Source organism: Bos taurus, chromosome 11, assembly GCF_002263795.3.
Source record: "Bos taurus isolate L1 Dominette 01449 registration number 42190680 breed Hereford chromosome 11, ARS-UCD2.0, whole genome shotgun sequence".
Taxonomy (NCBI): Eukaryota; Metazoa; Chordata; class Mammalia; order Artiodactyla; family Bovidae; genus Bos; species Bos taurus.
Window position 1 is genome coordinate 47916013 of NC_037338.1, and position 18770 is coordinate 47934782.

At 46.5% G+C, this 18770-nt stretch overlaps 2 protein-coding genes across 3 annotated transcripts in view; one reads left to right on the forward strand and one right to left on the reverse strand.

Annotated features, from left to right (window-relative positions):
• Positions 1–1534: 1534 nt before the first annotated feature.
• Positions 1535–7234, forward strand: FABP1 (fatty acid binding protein 1). Its single transcript, NM_175817.3, is given in 4 exon segments — positions 1535–1636; positions 3852–4024; positions 6220–6312; positions 7110–7234. Coding segments are annotated over 4 exon segments (384 nt in total). The 5' UTR covers positions 1535–1569; the 3' UTR covers positions 7161–7234.
• Positions 7235–13104: 5870 nt separating this feature from the next.
• The window catches only part of SMYD1 (SET and MYND domain containing 1), a 48770-nt gene continuing 43104 nt past the window's right edge, over positions 13105–18770 (reverse strand). The window contains exon 9 of one of the 2 annotated variants that reach the window (XM_005212791.5): positions 13105–17628. In XM_005212791.5, the coding sequence (XP_005212848.1) occupies positions 17470–17628 (159 nt within the window). In that variant the 3' untranslated portion in view covers positions 13105–17469. 2 annotated transcript variants of the gene reach the window in all.

Genomic DNA, 18770 nt, shown 5'->3' on the forward strand with positions numbered 1-18770 from the left:
TAGGGTGGACCAACCTGACTATTCTATCTCTTGTTTTTGTTTAACGAGAAACAACGTGGCCTCATTGTCCGCTGACCGTTTTTATTTGCTGACTCATCATTCACTGGACGTTGACTACGTGCCTGTGTGTTGGGAATACCAAAGAAAAGGTACAGTGGAAAAGAAGACTTAGAGAAAAAAATCCCAGTAGGAATGAGAATATAGATATTTGCAACGTGTTCTCTGAGCCCAGAGGATTCACAGAGAAGATGACCAAGGGGAGAAGAAAAGAGAGGCAGAGGGAGCCCCGTGAAAGCCACAGGGAGGCATGGATACCCTGATAGGTTTTATTGATCCAGGAGGTCCTACCCTCTTCTTTCTCCTAACTTGTCTCTGGCTGATTAAATGTATCTCAATTTCCACATGTCTGATTTAAAGGTATCCTTTCACACTTCCAAAAGGATACTGTGCACCTGTGGGCATCAAGGAGGGATTCCCAAAGCAGCTCTAGGGGCTGATGACAGGTTTGTAAAAACTAAGTTTGTGTGACGATAAAGATGGGAAGACTGTGGACATAGTGGGGGAAGGAGAGTGGGGACGAACTGAGAGAGTAGCATTGACATATATATATCCACTACCATGTGCAAAATAGCTAGCTAATGGGAAGCTGCTGTACAGCACAGGGAGCTCAGCTCAGTGCTGTCTGATGACCTAGAGGGCTGGGCTTAAGAAAGAGGGGATATATGTGTACTTACAGCTGATTCACGATGTTGTCCAGCAACATAGTGTACAGTATGTAAACTAACATAATATTATAAAGCAATTACCCTCTAATAAATTAATTTTAAAAATTATTTTTTTAAAGATGGGAGGAGATCGTAAGGTTATATAACTAAAGTGAGATTTTGAGGCTGAAGGGATTCCTTGGTATTTTTCTTGGAGCATCTAGATTTAGACTCCAACACACACAAACACACACACACACACACCTACATGTATATGGGTATACATACATGTGAACATGCACACACATGCAGGTTTCTGTGTATAGGTATGTATGGGCTTCTCTGGTGGCTCAGTGGTAAAGAACCTGCCTGCCAATGCAGGAGACAGGGATTTGATCCCTGGGTTGGGAAGATTGCCTGGAGAAGGAAATGGCAAGCCATTTCAGTATTCTTACCTGGGAAATTCCATGGACAGAGGAAGCTGGTGGGCTACAGTCCATGGGGTCACAAAGAGTCGGAAACAACTGAGCGACTAAACAACAACAATAGGAAGGTATGCACACACACACACACACACACACACTTCACAGGAAAGGGGCGTCTTAAAGGCTGCAGGGCTGGAGGGCTTTGCACCTGATTGACACTCATCAATGTTTGCTGAATTGGAGCAATCCACTGCCAGGCCCATCCTGTTTTTTTATCGTTGACCATTGCTCTCAAGAGTTAATGTTTGACCCTGGCCATAAAGGAGATGACAGCTGATGACTTGTGACCGACTTTTGGAGAGGAAAGAGCCCCCTATAAATTAGCCCACACCAGCCCACACTGGCAGCCCTGCCAGAAGAGCTGTTGGATCACCGCCACCATGAACTTCTCCGGCAAGTACCAAGTCCAGACCCAGGAGAACTATGAGGCCTTCATGAAGGCAGTTGGTGAGTGCTGGGCCAAGGCTGGGGATCGTGGCCATGAAGGCTTGGCCCTGCAGGTGGTGGCCAGTCAGGGTCCTGAAGTCAGACAAGAGGAGCAGTTCAAGCTTCATACAGATTTGGAATCATGTTCTGCAGGTTCCTTGTGCAGTTTTGGGCTATTCCTCCCTGGACAAGACTATGCCTTAGGGAAGTGGAAATGGCACTGAACTAAGATCTGATCTAGAGTGAAGTCATCTCCATGGCCACCTCACTGGGTGACCGTGTTCATTCACTCATTCATTCCTTTCCCCACTCTTCTAACAAACTTTGATTCAAGGCCAACCACACGCTGAGCAGAGTGCTGTGCTGAGCAGATACCACAAAGACAGATAACAATGAGCCACATTTCAAGGTCAGAATTTAGAGAAAGAAAAAAGAGAAGAAATAAATGCAACACAGCCTCTCTTAATGTGCCTTGAGTGTTGACTCAGTACCAGGCCTCGTGCTAAAGCCCCGGACAGCCAACTTTCTGCTGTTAGCTTCCTCTCACTCAGTCGTGTCCAACTCTTTTCAACCCCATGGACTGTGGCCCACCAGGTTCCTCTGTCCATGGAATTCTCCAGGCAAGAATACTGGAGTGGGTTGCCACTCCCTTCTGCAGGGGATCTTCTGGACCCGGGGATTGAACCTAGGTCTCCCACACTGCAGGCAGATTCTTTACCGTATGAGCCACCAGGTTGAGTCCTCACCAAAAACTCTGAGCTCGGCACTATTATTTTTCCCATTTTACAGGCAAGGCAATGAAGGCCTTGACAGAGCAACTAATGCCAACCGGGGTCACACAGATCATAATCCCAACCTGAGTTGAGATATAAAGCCAGCACTAGTTCCCAGGGACCCCACTTTAAATCCCTGTCACCCACCCACCCCACTGAGTCACTTACAGGAGGATGTGGAGGCCATGGGAGGGTATCAGGGGAAGGCTTGGTAGGAGTGAAGGTGAGCCTTGGGCCTTGGGAGATGAGAAGGTGTCCCCTGGGGGCTGGAGGAGGAGATTGTGTTCCAGGGGGAGGAAGTAAATGGGGTGGGGAGACAAAGAAGAGTGCTGAGCAGGAGAGGGTGGGGAAGAGAGCAAAGGCAGAGACAGGAAGTCTTTTGGGGTGGCTGAGAGCTGGGATCTTCTCCTGTAGGACACAACACAACACCTCTTGTCCCTGCATCCCTCACCTGGCAACAGGAGCCTCCCCATCACTGTCAGTGCACCTGGTTTTCCTGAGCCTCAGTTCATATGACAGCACAGACACTCTGACATTCATCACACTCTGTCCCCGGAGAAGGGACTCCTGGTCCATCTTCCTTAAAAGCCTTGATGGCAGAGGTGGAAGTAGGGATGGGGGCATAGGCTTGCCAGGCACGATCCTGCTGTGTGCCTCTTGCCCCTGAATAATTTTTTAATTAATTAATTTTTTATTGGAGGATAATTGCTTTACATTGTAGTGTTGGTTTTTGTCATACATCAGCATGAATCAGCCATAAGTGTATGTATACCCCTTTCCTCTTGAATCTCCCTCCCATCCTGGCATAATTTTTAAGAGCTTCCCTTTCACTCTCAGGAGGGACCTGGCTTGGGAGACAAGCTGATGGTCACCCTGAGTGTGGAGGAAAAAAATACTTACTCTCAAAGAGCAAAGTCTCTGAGCTTTAAACAGGGAGGACGGAGGAGGGAGAGTGAGTAAGAAGCAGGTGCTCAGACGAGGAAAGCTTCCCCAGGGCTGAGAAGTGATTTTTTCTTTTTTTAACAAACCAAACTGGCAAGATAGTGGGCACCTGAGGTCAGGCCAAGTCAGGCCACTGACCTTCCCTTTCAGAGGTTGAAGCTCAGTTTGCTCACAGGGCTCCAGGAAGTGCCAAGGCCTCAGGGATCTCTCCTCCCGCTTCTCACCACAGGGTTTCTCTTGTGACCGCCAGCTTGCAGGTCCCACCTCTGCTGTTTAGTGGCTCAGTCACGTCCGACTCTTTCCACTCCCATGGACTGTAGGCCACCAGGCTCCTCTGTCCATGGGACTCTCCAGGCAAGAATACTGGGGTGGGTAACCATTTCCTTCTACAGGCGATCTTCCCAACCCAGGGATCTAACCTGGGTCTCCTGCATTGCAGGCAGATTCTTTACCGACTGAGCCACCAGGGATGCCCCACTCCCACTTCTGCCCACCCCTAAGCCTTTAATGCTTCTCTCCAGGGATGCCCGATGACATCATCCAGAAGGGGAAGGATATCAAGGGGGTGTCGGAAATCGTGCAGAATGGGAAGCACTTCAAGTTCATCATCACCGCTGGCTCCAAAGTGATCCAGAATGAGTTCACCTTGGGGGAGGAGTGTGAGATGGAGTTCATGACTGGGGAGAAGATCAAGGTAGGAGGCACCCCCTCCAGCCACCCTCTGCCTCCAGAACTTTTCCTGGAGCCTTGCCCCAGACTTCCTTCCTCAAGGCTCCCAGCTTACAATTCCTACTGCTGAGACCCTATCTCTAAACCCACAGCTGGGGTGGAAAGGCAGTGAGATCGCAGAAACCAAGACAATATTGTCTCCACATGGTTCAGTGGATAAAGAATCCACCTGCAACGCAGGGGACATAGGAGACGCAGGTTCGATCCGTGGGTCAGGAAGATCCCCTAGAATAAGAAATGGCAACCCACTCCAGTATTCATGTCTGGGAAATCCCATGGACAGAGGAGCCGGCCGGGCTACAGTCCATGGTATTGCAGAGTCAGACACAACTGAGCGACTAAACACACAAGCAAAAAACACAATATTATAAAGCAATTATCCTCCAATTAAAAATAAATGAATAAACCAGCTCTTAAGAAGCTCTTAGGGAAGGTGTCAGTTTCCTGGGACCTCCTGGAGGAACTCTGGCCTGAGAATCTGTTATTGTTGTTCAGTTGCTCAGCCACGTCCGAGTCTTTGTGACCCCATGGACTTCAGCACACCTGGCTTCCCTGTCCTTCACTATCTCCCCGAGTTTGTCCTTTGAAGTTAGTGATGCCATCTAACCATCTCATCTTCTGTCACCCCCTTCTCCTCTTGCCTTCAATCTTTCCCAGCATCAGGGTCTTTTCCAGTGAGTTGGCTCTTCGCATCAGGTGGCCAAAGTATTGGAGCTTCAGCTTTGGCATCAGTCCTTCCAGTGAATATTCAGGACTGATTTCCTTTAGGATTGACTGGTTTGATCTGCTTGCACTCCAAGGGACTCTCAAGAGTCTTCTCCAGCACCACAGTTCAAAAGCATCAATTCTTTGTCACTCAGCCTTCTTTATGGTCCAACTGTAATATCCATACATGACTACTGGAAAAACCATAGCTTTGACTAGAGGAGAATCTGAGCTGTCCCATATGGAGGGTATGGGGGAACCAGACCCGGAGCAGGAGTCTAAGATTCAGATCTTCCAGGCCCAGAAACAGACAAGTGAGAGTCAGTGCAAAACCTTAACAGAGCCCTAAGTTCATCCCTGAGCCTAAGGAAATGGCTTTGCCGAGCCTAGAGCTGGTGATCATGGGGAGAGACTTCCTGAAGGAGGTGCTGGCTATACCAGAGAACCAAGGCTCCAGGCAGGCCTTCAGATCAAGCCTAGCAGGTTGGTCAGTGACTCCTGGTCTTCGCTACCTCATCTGTGAAATGGACACAGTCACTTCGCAGAGCAAAGATAGTGGGTAAGCCAGCATCACCTCTATTGGGCTGTGGAAAAGGTATGCAATTCAAGCTGGAGGTAGGATGTGTGAGTGGTGGGCAGGCGGTGGCAGGGAGATCCAGGCAAGGGGGTGCCCCTCACAAAGGGTCTCTATTCCTCCCTCCCAAACCCCGCATGCCAATACTAGCCTCACTGATACCACCGAGCAGAGGTCCTCACTCCTCTCCCCCAGCATCCCCGACCCCAGAAAACTTTGTGCATCTGTCTCAGCACAACCATTGGTCTTTTTTTTTTTTTTTTTTAACCTTTTCTAGTGGCTCTTGACTTCTGCTTCCCCAGATGAAACATTACAGATCAGGAAACCTATGATAAATTTTAGAAGGGAAACTCTCTTATCCGCCAACAGTAAGGGGCAAACAGTCATGGCCCTTTCCAGCTGTCGATTTTGGAGGCAAATTTTAACCTTGGCCAGTATCTTCTGCTCCCTGCTGGGTTTCTGTTACCTCTCCCTGGATGTGTGAAAAGGAGACCACAAGAGGAAAGATGAAGGTGCTAGAAGGAATAACATAATGTAACACAAAACCAAGACAGGTGTTCTCCCAAACGGCCAGTGTTTTGAATCTACTTCCTCCCTCCATTAACTTGGAGAATTGTTACTTGATTTTATTTTAGTGTTTGATTTGAGACCACTTAGCCATCCTATGCTGACTCCTGGATCACAGCCCATAAATGAAAAGTCTGACAAAAGAAGCCCTGCCGTTTTCTTCAGTTCTTACATAACCTCACTTCTGTTCAGAGCCAGGGAAGGGGGTTTGGTTGCTGTAAGCAGAGTCCCATGCCGGGGAGCCAACCTCATTAGTGAGAGAGTTACTCCCTCTTGGACCCGTCCTCACAGGCTATTTCTTCTGTCCCCTACAGGCAGTGGTTCAGCAGGAAGGTGATAATAAACTTGTGACAACTTTCAAGGGCATCAAGTCTGTGACTGAATTCAATGGTGACACTGTTACCAGTGTAAGTCTGCACTCTCAGCTTGGGGGTCCTAGTACCTGGGGCTGGGTGGGGAGGTGGGTAGTCGGGTGTCAGGGGAGACATGAAGAGCAGTGACTATTTCCTGTGGTCAGTCTCTCCTATTGCTTCCTGAGCATCCTTTGTGCCCCAGGCAGTTTCCACACATTTTCTCAAATCTTCCCACCAATGCCAAATTTCCTAAATGTGGAAACTGAGGCAGCATACAGCCAGGAAATGGCAGAGCTGGGGTTCCTCTGAACTGGATCTTACTCACAAGACTGATATCCATGGTGATACACTGCACAACCCTAGGAGGAGCCACTCTCATTACAGATGAGGGGCTTTGTACATTTCTTACCATCTTGCAATGAATGCCAATAAGGCACCTGTGGAGAAGGAAATGGCAAGCCACTCCAGTATTCTTGCCTGGAGAATCCTGTGGACAGAGGAGCCTGGCAGGCTACAGTCCATGGGGTCGCAAAGAGTCAGACACAAGTTAGAGAATGAGCAGGAGCAAGAAGTGTTCAATGAAATGTTGAGAAATTGGATTGGATTGAACTGGTCTTGCTCTAAGTCACTGATGTAGAAAGGAATTCTGTAAAAGACAGGACAGCTCTGCATGTGAGGAAGTGACAAAGACTTGGCATGGGATTTTAGAAAAGATTGCCGATCCTTCCTCTGGTCCTATAGAGAACAGAGACGTTTCTGAGTTGCTGCATATATTAGCATACTGGGGGTTTAACTATTCTTTATAATTCTACATCAGAGGAACATTTCATGATTTCTTTTCTGGCTTTCAGACCATGACGAAGGGCGACGTTGTCTTCAAGAGAGTCAGCAAGAGAATTTAGACAAAGTCTGCATTTCATATTCTTTTAGTATGTACAACTAATGTAATAAAGTGAACTTTGTTTTAAGAAAAAAATGTCTTCTTTTTGCTTAAAGGAGGAAGGGGAAGGGGAGTTAAAGGAGAGAGACTGAGAGAGAAATGGACCTGGTGTTGCCTCTCTCTCTCTCTTTTTTAATATTTATTTTTGTTTATTTGGCTTCACCAGCTTAGTTGTGGCATAGAACATTTGGGATCCAGTTCCCTGACCACGAATCGAACCCAGGCCCCCTGCATTGGGAGTCTTAGCCACTGGACCACCAGGGAAGTCCCCAAAATGTCCTTTCTTCTTAATGGCTTTTCCTTGATGGGGTTCTTGAACACTGATCACCTCTAGTTTTGTAAATCTTGATCATCTACATGTTACATCCTGCGGGGTTAGGTCTGATTCTACCCTGAAAGCAGACCCCAGGCTGTCCACTCAGGCAACCCTATAAGGAACACATGATGTGGCTGGATCTGTAGACCAGCCCTGGAATGACATGTCCCGCTGGACAGCCACACAGCAAGGAGCTGGAGCATGAGGCTGTGGGGTGGACTAGGTCACTCCCATGGGGATAGAGAGAGCAGGATCGCTGGACAGGCAAAGGGAAGCCATGCCCACAAGTGTGGCCTTGGCAGCCCCACCAGCCCCACCCACCTGAGGACATGAACAAAAGGAGCAGGCCCTGAACCACCCAATGGACAATTCTCCCTCTAGGGAGTGCCAGAAGTGGACAGAGAAACCTCTAGAAAGTCCTTCTGGGCTGTGGGCAGAAGCAGATTAAGGGAGAAGAGGAGTGTTTCCCCAAACGGTTATGAGTTGAGTTGCATCTCCCCAAAACTCACGTGTCAGAGTCCTAACCCTCAGCCTCTGATTGTAACCTTGCTCAGCCATAGCCATTACAGATGTAACTAGGTAAGTTAAAATGAGGTCATGCTGGAGTAGGGCGGGCCACTAATCCAATATGGCTGGTATCCTTATAAAAACGACAAATGTATGGGGACTTCGAGCTTCCCAGGTGACTCAATGGCAAAGAATCTGCCTGCCAATGCAGGAGACATGAGTTTGATCCCTGTGTTGGGAAGATCCCCTGGAGGAGGAAATGGCAATGCACTCCATTATTCTTGCCTGGAGAATCCCATGGACAGAGGATTGTGGCAGGCTACTGTCCATGGACTTGTAAGGATTTGGACATGAATGAGTACAAGCAGAAGCAAGATGAGGGCTTCCCTGGTGATCTAGTGGTTAAGACTCCAAGCTCCCAATGCTAGGGGCCTGGGTTCAATCCCTCGTCAGGGAACTAGATCTCACACCCTGCAAGTAAAGATCTTGCATGCATGCCACAACAAAGATTGCTTGTGCTAAGACCTAGCACAGTTAAATTTAAAAAAAAAGAAAAGAAAAGAAAAGCAGAAGTTTGTGGAAATGGAAACATGCACACAGGGAGTATGCCGTGTGGAGACTGGAGTTATGCAACCACATGCTGAGGAACTAGCAGAAACCAGAAGAGAGACCGGGACAAGATCCTTTTCCACCTCCCGCGAAGGGGGCGGAGCCTTGTTCACCTTGATGTTCGAGTTCTGGACTCCAGAATTCTGAGATAACAAATGTCAATTGTATGAGCCAGCCAGAGAGCTGCCAAGCTCTGGAATTTCTATCTTACATCCCTCAGCTCTCAGAACTGCATCCAGCCCACAGAAATCTCTCAACAAATGTACCTTGATGATACTTAGAGAATAGACTTATGGTTGCCAGGAGGAAGAGTGGGGGGAAGGGATATTTAGGGAGTTTGGGAGGGACATGTACCCACTGCTGTATTTAAAATGGATAACTAACAAGGACCTACTGTACAGCACAGGGAACTCTGCTCAACGTTATGTGGATGGGAAGGGAGTTTAGGGGAGAATGGACACATGTGTATGTATGGCTGAGTCCCTCTGCTGTTCACCAGTCATACCCCAATACAAAATATAAAGGTCAAAAAAAATTTCCAGAAATTCACTTCTGAAAAAAAATGTACCTTGATGAACAAATGACTGTCACCTTTCCCACCTCCTCTCCCTCCTTTTCTGGAGGTGAAGCCCAATTACTTTTTACTTGCATAGTATCACAGGCCACAATGGCAACTCCCTGCCTCTCTCTCTTACCTGTGAAACTTCACCCCACGAACTGTCATCTTCCCTAAAAACAGCACAGGTCATAATGCATCCCAGTTCACTGACTTATACATGAGAGTCAAACTCCACAAATGGCATTCACGTCTCTATAACAGGGATCAGTAAACTTCTTTTGCAAAAAGCCAGAAAGTAAATATTTTCAGTTTTGTGGGCCACCCAGTCTCTGCCACAGCCCACCAATTCTGCTGTGGTTAACACTGAAGCAGCCACAGATGATGCCCAAACAGGTGGGCATGGCTGTGTTTTACTGAAACTTTATTTTTGAACACTGAAATTTGAATTTCATATCATTTTCATGTGTTCTTCTTTTGATTTTTTAAAACTTTTTTTTAAATTAATTTTTTATTTATTTTTAAATGTTGTTTGTGCTGAATCTTTTGTTGCAGCGCACAGGCTTTCTCCAGCGGTGGTATACGGGCTTAGTTGCCCTGAGGCATGTGGGCTCTTAGATCCCAGACAAGGGATTGAACCCATGTTCCCTGCATTGGAAGGTGGACTCTTAACCACAAGACACCAGGGGAGTCTCTGATTTTTTTTTTTTCCAACCTATTTAAACATGGGGAAATATCCTTAACTCGCACACCACGTAGAAAAAGGTGGTAGCCAGATCTGAGTCATGGACCCTATGATTAAAGTGAAGACCTTGAAGTGGGAAAATTATCCTGGATTATCCCACTGGGGCTAATGAAATCACAAGAGTTCTAAGTGAAAGAGGCAGGCAGGAGGGTCAGAGAAGGGGTGATGTCCTGCTGACTGGGGACCACAAACCAAGGAATGTGGGCATTCTAGAAGAAGCATTTAGAAGCTGGAAAAGACAAGACACAGGTTCTTCCCCAAGGATCTCCTTATTGACTTCTTTCTGCATCCTTAAGAGAAGTAAACCTGAGCCATCCAGGTTAAAGGTTATATCTGGCCTTTAATACACATCTGTTAATTCACTTGTGGGGTGGTGGACAAGAGGCTTAGTCTGAAGGGTTTGGTGTGGCACTGGATGGCAGAGGTTTCAGAATGCAGAGTTCACCCTTGACTCTTTAATGATCTTTCTATCTATTCTGCTGTATCTATGTAGCAAACTCCACTTTTACTGACTGATAACACTACAAATTAATGTGTTCTTCTAAAGTTCAACCGATCACCATGACGTAAATATTCCCAAGTCCAGTGGCAGGTTATCAGTGTGATGCTATGCAGAGGTGGGAAGAGGCGTGTGTGGCTGACTGTCTCGAGCTGGTCTAGCACACCACTGCTTGTCTCTGTCCTTCACCCCCACTTTCTCAAGTAGGGGAAGGGACACCCCAACAGAAGCATGGGTGGAATGCTCATGGACCACTTAGGATGAGACAGGCACTGTTTTAAGAAACCTATATTTTTAAAAACGTATCTTGGGGTACTCTTTCTACCCCCTTTTGATGTCTATATCAGAAGCTTTCTCTATCTCCTTTACACTTTAATAAAACTTTATTACACAAAAGCTCTGAGCGATCAAGCCTCGTCTCTGGCCCCGGATTGAATTCTTCTCCTCCAGAGGCCAAGGATCCTGGCCTCTTTGCATGATTCAGCAACAACCTTTCATCTTGGGGGGCTCGTCCGGGATTCTTCAGGACAAGATGGGAGCTAACAATTCCAGCCTCACTGCTTTGAACTGTATCCTGAAAAACTGGGATAGATTTGATCCCCAGGGCTTAAAGAAGACACACCTGGTCTTCCTATGTGATACTGCATGGCCATGGTATCCATTGGAGGATGGCAAATGGTGGCCGGTTGGAGACACTGGGGCAACTTATTCTGTGCTTATTGAAGCCTCTGGCCCACTTTCTTCCTGATCCGCTTCTGTAATGGGACTGTCTGGACAAGCCAAAAGCTTTTCAACAAGCATTAACAGAACTCCAGGAGACGACTCCTGACCCAACCTCTGAGTCAAGCAAGCCTCTATTTGAGCCAGGAATCGAGCTGTCAAAGTGCCAGGAATTGATTCGTGGGTACATCACACTTGAATTAAGAGGTGGCACCATGACCGAAACTAAGTGACTTCATTTTATGTCTTTACTTTCTATGCTCTGACTTTGTACTTTTCAGATGGGCCTGATAATCTATGTGAGCCTACTTCTGCTGACTCCAAAAATCTTGAGTCTGCCATTTAATCCTCAAGACAATGCCTTCCTGTCCTGGGCTCACTCCTACGCAGCATTTCATAATCAGTCTAACTGCTGGGTCTGTGGAGTGGAAGGCTTCCTGTAGTGGACATCTCCACTTCAAGGAAAAGACTTTCTCCAAGTCTGCGAATACATTCAACAACAATCATATGTGATGCCTCTTCCTAAACTGATGACATCTAACAACCCTAAAATGGACTGGTGCAACACTTGTACTTTAACTATGGACATAACGTGACTTTTAATTTTGATTATACATTGTCTCGGTTCGATGACTGTTTCACTACACATAAGGCAAATAGGTCTAGATCTAATGGTTTTTTTACCTGATGTTTATTAAATATGGGATGAGGCTATATGGCTAACTCCTGAAAAAGGACGTCTAATATCTACTGCCCCTATATGCTGGGAACAATCAGAGCCATCCCCAAAAGTTAGCCAACAACTTAATTACAATGATTGGAAGCAATTGGGATTTTTGCCTCAGGATATATGCAACGTAATCATTCCCATGTTTTCCAACTCCAGTTCAGGTCCTTCCTTTGCCTGGCCAGGCACTAATTGGAACTGGATATCTCAGTCACGCCGGCTTGCTCCAAATGGGACCTATTGGATATGTGGCTCTTACCTATGGGCATGGCTTCCCCCTGGTTGGATAGGGAGATGCATCCTAGGGTGCCTTTACTCATGGCTTTATGTTTTCAGAGCTTCCAGAAAAATCTGCTGATTTACCCCACCTTAAAACTCCGTGGGCAAGGTCTGTATTTCACTGGTATGATTATTTGGCTGCAGTGTTTGTTCCCTCTCTGGGAACTACAGATGTTATGCTACGAGTAGATGCTTTAACTAATTTTACTCAACAGGCATTGCAAGATTCTCAAAAAGCTATTTCAGCTCTTAATGCTGAACAAGCACAAATTAGAAAGGTGGTTTTACAAAACAGATTGGCTTTAGATATTTTGACAGCTGCGCAAGGAAGAACTTGTGCCATTATTCATACCCAATGCTGTACATATATACCTGATATGAGCACTGATGTTACTTATTTTTCTAAACACATGAACAAGATGACTGGGGCTATGGACACTCCTGAAGCCTCAATTGCCTCACTTTGGGAGACGTTAACTGGTTCCCCATGGTGGAAAACTATCTTAATTACAATAATTCTGATTGTTGTAAAAAACAAAAACAAAAACAAAAAAAAAACACGTATCTCTTATAGTAACACTCCATGGTATGTAGAAATAATGAAACTGAAGCATGGATGAAATAACCAGCCCAAGATCATCTAACTAATACCAGGACCACTGATATGAACTTAATTTGTGTCAGTGTACATGATCTTAAAAACTACACTGAAGAATTCTCTAAAACTGCACTAATACAGTAGACACCAGCTACATTGGCTATTTTCATTGAAATATAATAGTTAAAAGCTCAGTTCATCACTCATACTAGACGCATTTCAAGTTCTCAGTTGTCCCATGTTGCTAGTGGCTACCATACTGGACACAGATAAAACACATTTCCATCATGACAGAGAGGTCTATTAACACTGCTTTAAACAGACTGTCAGAAAGAAAGAAGCCACACACATTTGCTTGGAAACATGGAAATTTAATAGCCTATTTGGACTGCTATAATAAAAACTCAAGATACATAGTTCTATGTCTCTTGTGCTCTGATCTAAGCAAATTCATTCACTTAATCATTCATTCAATACATATTAACTGAGCACCTACTATGTCCCAGGACCTGTGCTAGGTTCTGGGGATAGAAAGATGAATAAAGGGACAAAGCTCCTGCCCTCCGGAGGAGGCAGACGAGTAAAAAGGCGATATAAGGTCATGAGGAAAATGTTATGATGGGAGATTCAAGGGTAATATGACAGACTCCGATAGGCAGCCAGCTGAATCTAAACCTTTCAGGAAGGGCTTTACAGAAAGGGTGATTTCCAAAGTGGGTGCTGAAAGATGAATAGGAGTTGATAGGTTTTGCATATTTTAGACACAATGTTTCGAAACTCAGAGAGGCACAGGAGGACATGGGTCACCCAAGGACCCATGAGTAAGTGGCCCTGACTAAAATCTCAGATGAACTAAATACTCAGTAAGTAACTAGACCAGTAGTCAGATGTTCTCCTTGGGGGCAATGGGTGTTGAGGAGGAACAGGTGCAGGAGTGGGGAGAAAGGAAAGAGAAAGAGTTCCCTTTTGGACATGATGAGTTTGAGAGGCAGAACGTTCGACAGGAGATGTGGGACTAATGTTCAAGAACAAGGTTAGAGGGTACAGACTTAAGAACATCAGCCTCAAAAGTATGAAAGTGTTAGTCACTCAGTAGTGTCTGACTCTTTCCGAGTCCATGGGCTTCAGCCTGCCAGGCTCCTCTGTCCATAAGATTCTCTATGCAAGAATACTGGAGTGGGTGCCCATTCCTTTCTTCAGGGGATCTGCCCAATCTGCAGGCAGATTCTTTACCATCTGGGCCATCAGGGAAGCCCTGAGGCCATGAGGAAACAAAGAGCCTGGCTGAGCTCCTGGGGGAAGGTGTGCAGAGGGAGATGAGGACCAACCAAGAGTGACCAGAATGAACAAAACCAGCTCTAGGAAATACCAGCCTGTCAAGGGCAGGAGAGAAACCTCGACAGAGAATCATTACAAGGATGTGGTACCCAGAAATCAAGGGCTGTGATGCCAACTGAAGCAGAGAAGCCAGATAATACGAAGGCTGAAATGGCCCACCATGAGTCAACCTTGGAAAGCGCCATGATCATTCTGCAGTGGGTTCAGGAAGAAATGGAAAGTGAAGAAAGCTAAATTCCAGTATACAGTAGGTGCAGAAAAATGCTGTCTGATTCCACTTATACAAGGTACCCAGAACAGTCAAATTCATAGGGCCAGAAAGTACATTGGTAGATGCAGGGCAGGGCAGGGAGGGGAGTTAGTATTTAATGGGGACAGAGCTTCAGTTTACTAAAGTGAAAAATTTGGGAGATGGACAATGGTGAGCACAACAATGGGAATGTACTTAGTGCCACTGAAATGTACAGTTAAATATGGTTAAAATAGTATGTTTCATATTATGTAACTTTTACCACAATAAAAAAAAAAAAGCATTTTTTTTTTTAAAGAGGGAATTCTCTGGTGGTCCAGTGGCTAAGACTCTGTGCTTCCAATGCAGGGGGCCTGGGTTCGATCCCTGGTCAGGGAAATATATCCCACATGCTCAAGTAAGAGTTTGTGTGCCACAACCAAAAAAAAAAAAAAAAAAAGCCCAATGCAGCCAAAATCAATAATTTTTTTTTTAAAAAAGAATTGTTAATAAACATGGGAGACAAAGCCTTTTAAAAAATAGTTAACCTTAAAGATTATGAGTCCCCTGCATGTCAATTAACTGCTTTAAATAAGCCAGAAATGTGAAGAATCCAAGATGAGAGAGAATATAGGGGAAGCGAGGTTTAAAGACCCAGGAGGGGACAGGAGTCCAAGGTGCAGGTGGAGAGTTTGGCTTTGGAGGAGAAGGGGGTGTGAGGAGGGGGGACGGGAAGGACAAGCACAGATATGACATGTGTGAACCCACGTGGGAAGAGGAAACTGAGGAAATCCCATCTCCTGGCCCCTCCATGAAGCAGGCAATGAGGGCCTGCTGAAAGCTGAGAACTCAAGAACAGGAGTGAAGAGCTGAAATAACCACTGGGCAAAGGGGGAGCCAGCGAGGGGCACAGGGAGCACGTCTGGGCTGCACCCCAAGGCCAGCTGAGGTTGGCGAGGAGTCTGTGGAAGAACCTGTGATGAAAGGTGCCATTTTCCTGGCTGTGCACAGACCTCCAGGTACAACAGAGGAAAAATAAGACAGCTGAATTAATCTAGGTCAGAACTCTGCTGGAAGGGGGCATGGGCCAAAAGGAAGACAGACACCTAATTTGAGAAGAGGGGATGGGAAACAGACCAGGAATATGGGAGAATGACCAGCAGTGTGGCAGATGAGAGTGACAAAGAAGGAAAGAGATTTGGAGGAAGGTTTTATATGAGGGTAAGTCACTTCAGTCATGTCCAACTCTGTGGCCCCACGGACTGTGGCCCGCCAGGTTCCTCTGTCCGTGAAATTTCCCAGGCAAGAATACCAGAGTGGGTTTCCATTTCCTATTCCAGGGGATCTTCCCAACCCAGGGATCAAACCAGGGTCTCCTGCATTGGCAGGCCAGTTTTTACCACTAATGCCACCTAGGAAGACTGGGAATAGAAGAGGGACCATTTGAACTGGCACAGTTGGCTCCCTGGGAGAGGGCTGGTTCCGTCCTTTGCCGTGTAGTATGTGGGCTTAGAAGAACTGTCACTCTCCCAGTGAAAGTTCTAAGGAAGCAGGTGTCCTCAATAAAGAGCCAAGTGCCAGGTACAAGCACTCTGCAAAGAGTTGGCATCTTTGCAGAACTTTTTGGACAAAGATTTTGGCACATTGGCAGGGCTGTTAGGTTCCAAGGGAGGTAGTGGATTGTTCTGAGGATGAAGGGGTGTAAGGATGGAGGAAGTGACTCTTTAGGCACAGGTGACAAATCTAGGTCCTGGGGGGATCATGTGACTTCAAGATGTTAGTCAGAGCTCTGGGGTCAAGGGTGGCTCCAAAGGATATAGAAGACTTGGTGACACTCCCAAAAAGAGGGTTTTGGTCCAGGATCCCCCAAAACACTGGTGAGAAGTTTGGGCTCCCAGAAGATACAAGAGCACAATTAGAACAACTGTCCCAGGCCAATGGGACAGCTGGATTGGTTGATTCCCAAGACCCTCATTCTTGAGTGAAAAATCAAGAGCAGCTCCCCAGGAGATGAGAGCAAGTAGATCATACCCCAAAGAGGTCCCAACCTAAGTGTGAAGTGTCCAGATTAGACATTTCTCCTGGTAAGAAAAGTAAAGAACCCAGGGTATGGACAATGAAAGAAATTAACCCAAGGAAGTCATAATTATTCATAACTAAAAATAGAGATTTCCTGGGGGTCAGTGATGAAGTCTAAGCTGATATAGACCACCCAGGCACATGTAACCAAATCAAATATCCAAAGGCCAGTTCTGCTGGACCCATGATTATCAGGTAGGTGGGTTTCCAAATTTCTCCCTCAGCTTCACCCTAAAGAGACTTGGGCCAGAGAAATCTCAGCTAACATCCAACTACTCCCACATCATGGGAATCACAAGGCTTGACTCAGACGGTAGAGAAGGGAGCCACTCCGTCTCTGTTCTAAAAGTAGTTTCAGAATAATCCTGGGAACCCAGACTTTAAACTGAGGCCTCAAGTGGCTTGAGCAAACCTCCCTCTCCTTCTGCATAGTACCCTTATTAAAGAGGTTCTAGTTCTCTGAGTAGGACCCACACGGCCCAAACACAGTCCCATCTTCATAACTCCACAGTCACCTGTGGAAACCGGACAACACCCATTCCAGTCAGCAAATCCTGAATATCCCTGAGACACCTGCACAGATAGGTGAGCAGACAGCTGAGACTCCAGGTACCTGCAACTCTCAGCTCAGAGCTCATCTCCTCCATGACTAACCGCCACCCACCCCCACCCCGCGATGGACACACACACCCACACACACACACACCCTAGACACATACCCCTCTCTCCATACAGCTTACCATTGCATTTATTGTCACACTGTGTTTTAATTGTTTGTTTATGTTTCCTCTCCCCAGTTACCTTTGGAACTTCTTTATACCTAAGGTCTAGCACCCAATAAACACTTGTAGGATGAGTTAGACCGGGCTGGGCTGGGATAGAGTTAAACTGAATTGGACTGAGTTGAAGTTAAAGAAAATGACACCAGGGATCACAGAGCAGTACGTTCCCATGGCAACAAAGTTGCGTATTACCCTGATTTCCTCAAGGGTCTCCCCAGAAACCCAGCACCCCCAGGATGTCTCCCCAGTGCCCCAGCCACGGCGCCCCTCCCCCACCATGCAGGTCGTCATTGCTTCTTGTGGAACAGAGCTGGCGCCGGCTCTTTGCTGGGCTCGGCCATGACCTGCATGGGTTGGTTGTTCAGGGCGGCCTCGCGCATCTTGTGGTACATGAATTCGTTCTGGCGGAACATGCGCAGTTCCATCTCCGTCTGCATCCGCATGGCCTGTGGGACGCGGATACATCGGAAACAGTGATGACAAAGCCCCAGGACGTGTCGGTCTCTGACTTATGTTGGCCCTGCTGGAAAGGACACATATACACCCTACACACACATGCACGCATGTATACTCACACTCATCCACTGGGGGTCGAATGTCTTGACAGTGGGCTCCATTTGTTAGGAAGAGGCAGCCACACGAACCACTGAGAGAGCAGCTTGTGGGACTGTTCTCAGCAGAGATTATTCTTAGGAAGTGCCAGGTGGGGACCTGGGTTTGAACCTTGGCTCCTGCACTGAAGTCCCATCTAACATTGTGGGACTTAATCCCTTCAGCCCTCAATTTGCTCATACATGAAATGGGTGAGATGCCCTGTACTTTATAATGTGCCAGGAAGACTACAGCCTGTGACACATAGCAAAACCCTCACCCTCCTAATGTTAATTCAAGAAATATTTATCAAGGGCCAGGCTTCGCTGCAGGGCTAAGGTCAAAGCAGTGAATACGGTGACAATGACTTATTTGACAAGCTTAATATACTGACATAAAGTTAGTCTTCTTGTACGTTCTATGATGCTAGGGTCTGTCTTCTTTCCCTATACTGCTGCCTGAGGACAGGCCTTTGGACTCTGTTACTTTCAAGTAAATCAGTGTTCAAAGCACAAAGGAAACCAGTAGCTATGAAGAGCATTCCATTCACACACCAATTCATCAAACCCTTGTGCCAACCCTGTCTTTTTCCTCCATTTCACTGATAAGGAGACTGAGGCCCATACATTCAGTATTAGCAGCCACACAGCTGGAAAGTGGTAAAGCAGCAGCAGCAGCAGTCTGATTCTAGAGCCTGTGCTCTCTGACTCTACTCCACATAGCAGGTTTTCTAATGTACGTGTTACACACACATGCATACCATTAGGTTTTCTCAGTCTAGGCTTGGAGCATCCTAGGGTTCAAGTCTGAGCTTTGCCATCCACTAGCTTTGTGACTAAGGACAGGTTACTCTCCTTCCCTGGGCCTCAGTTTTTTCAGATGTAAAATGAGAGGAGGGACTAAGCATGTCTGAATTCCCTCCTGGTCTAGCAGGCAACTAGGGTCTTTGCAAAAGCAGAATCTAGTACTCAGCTTTCATCTTCAGAGAGCCCAGCCC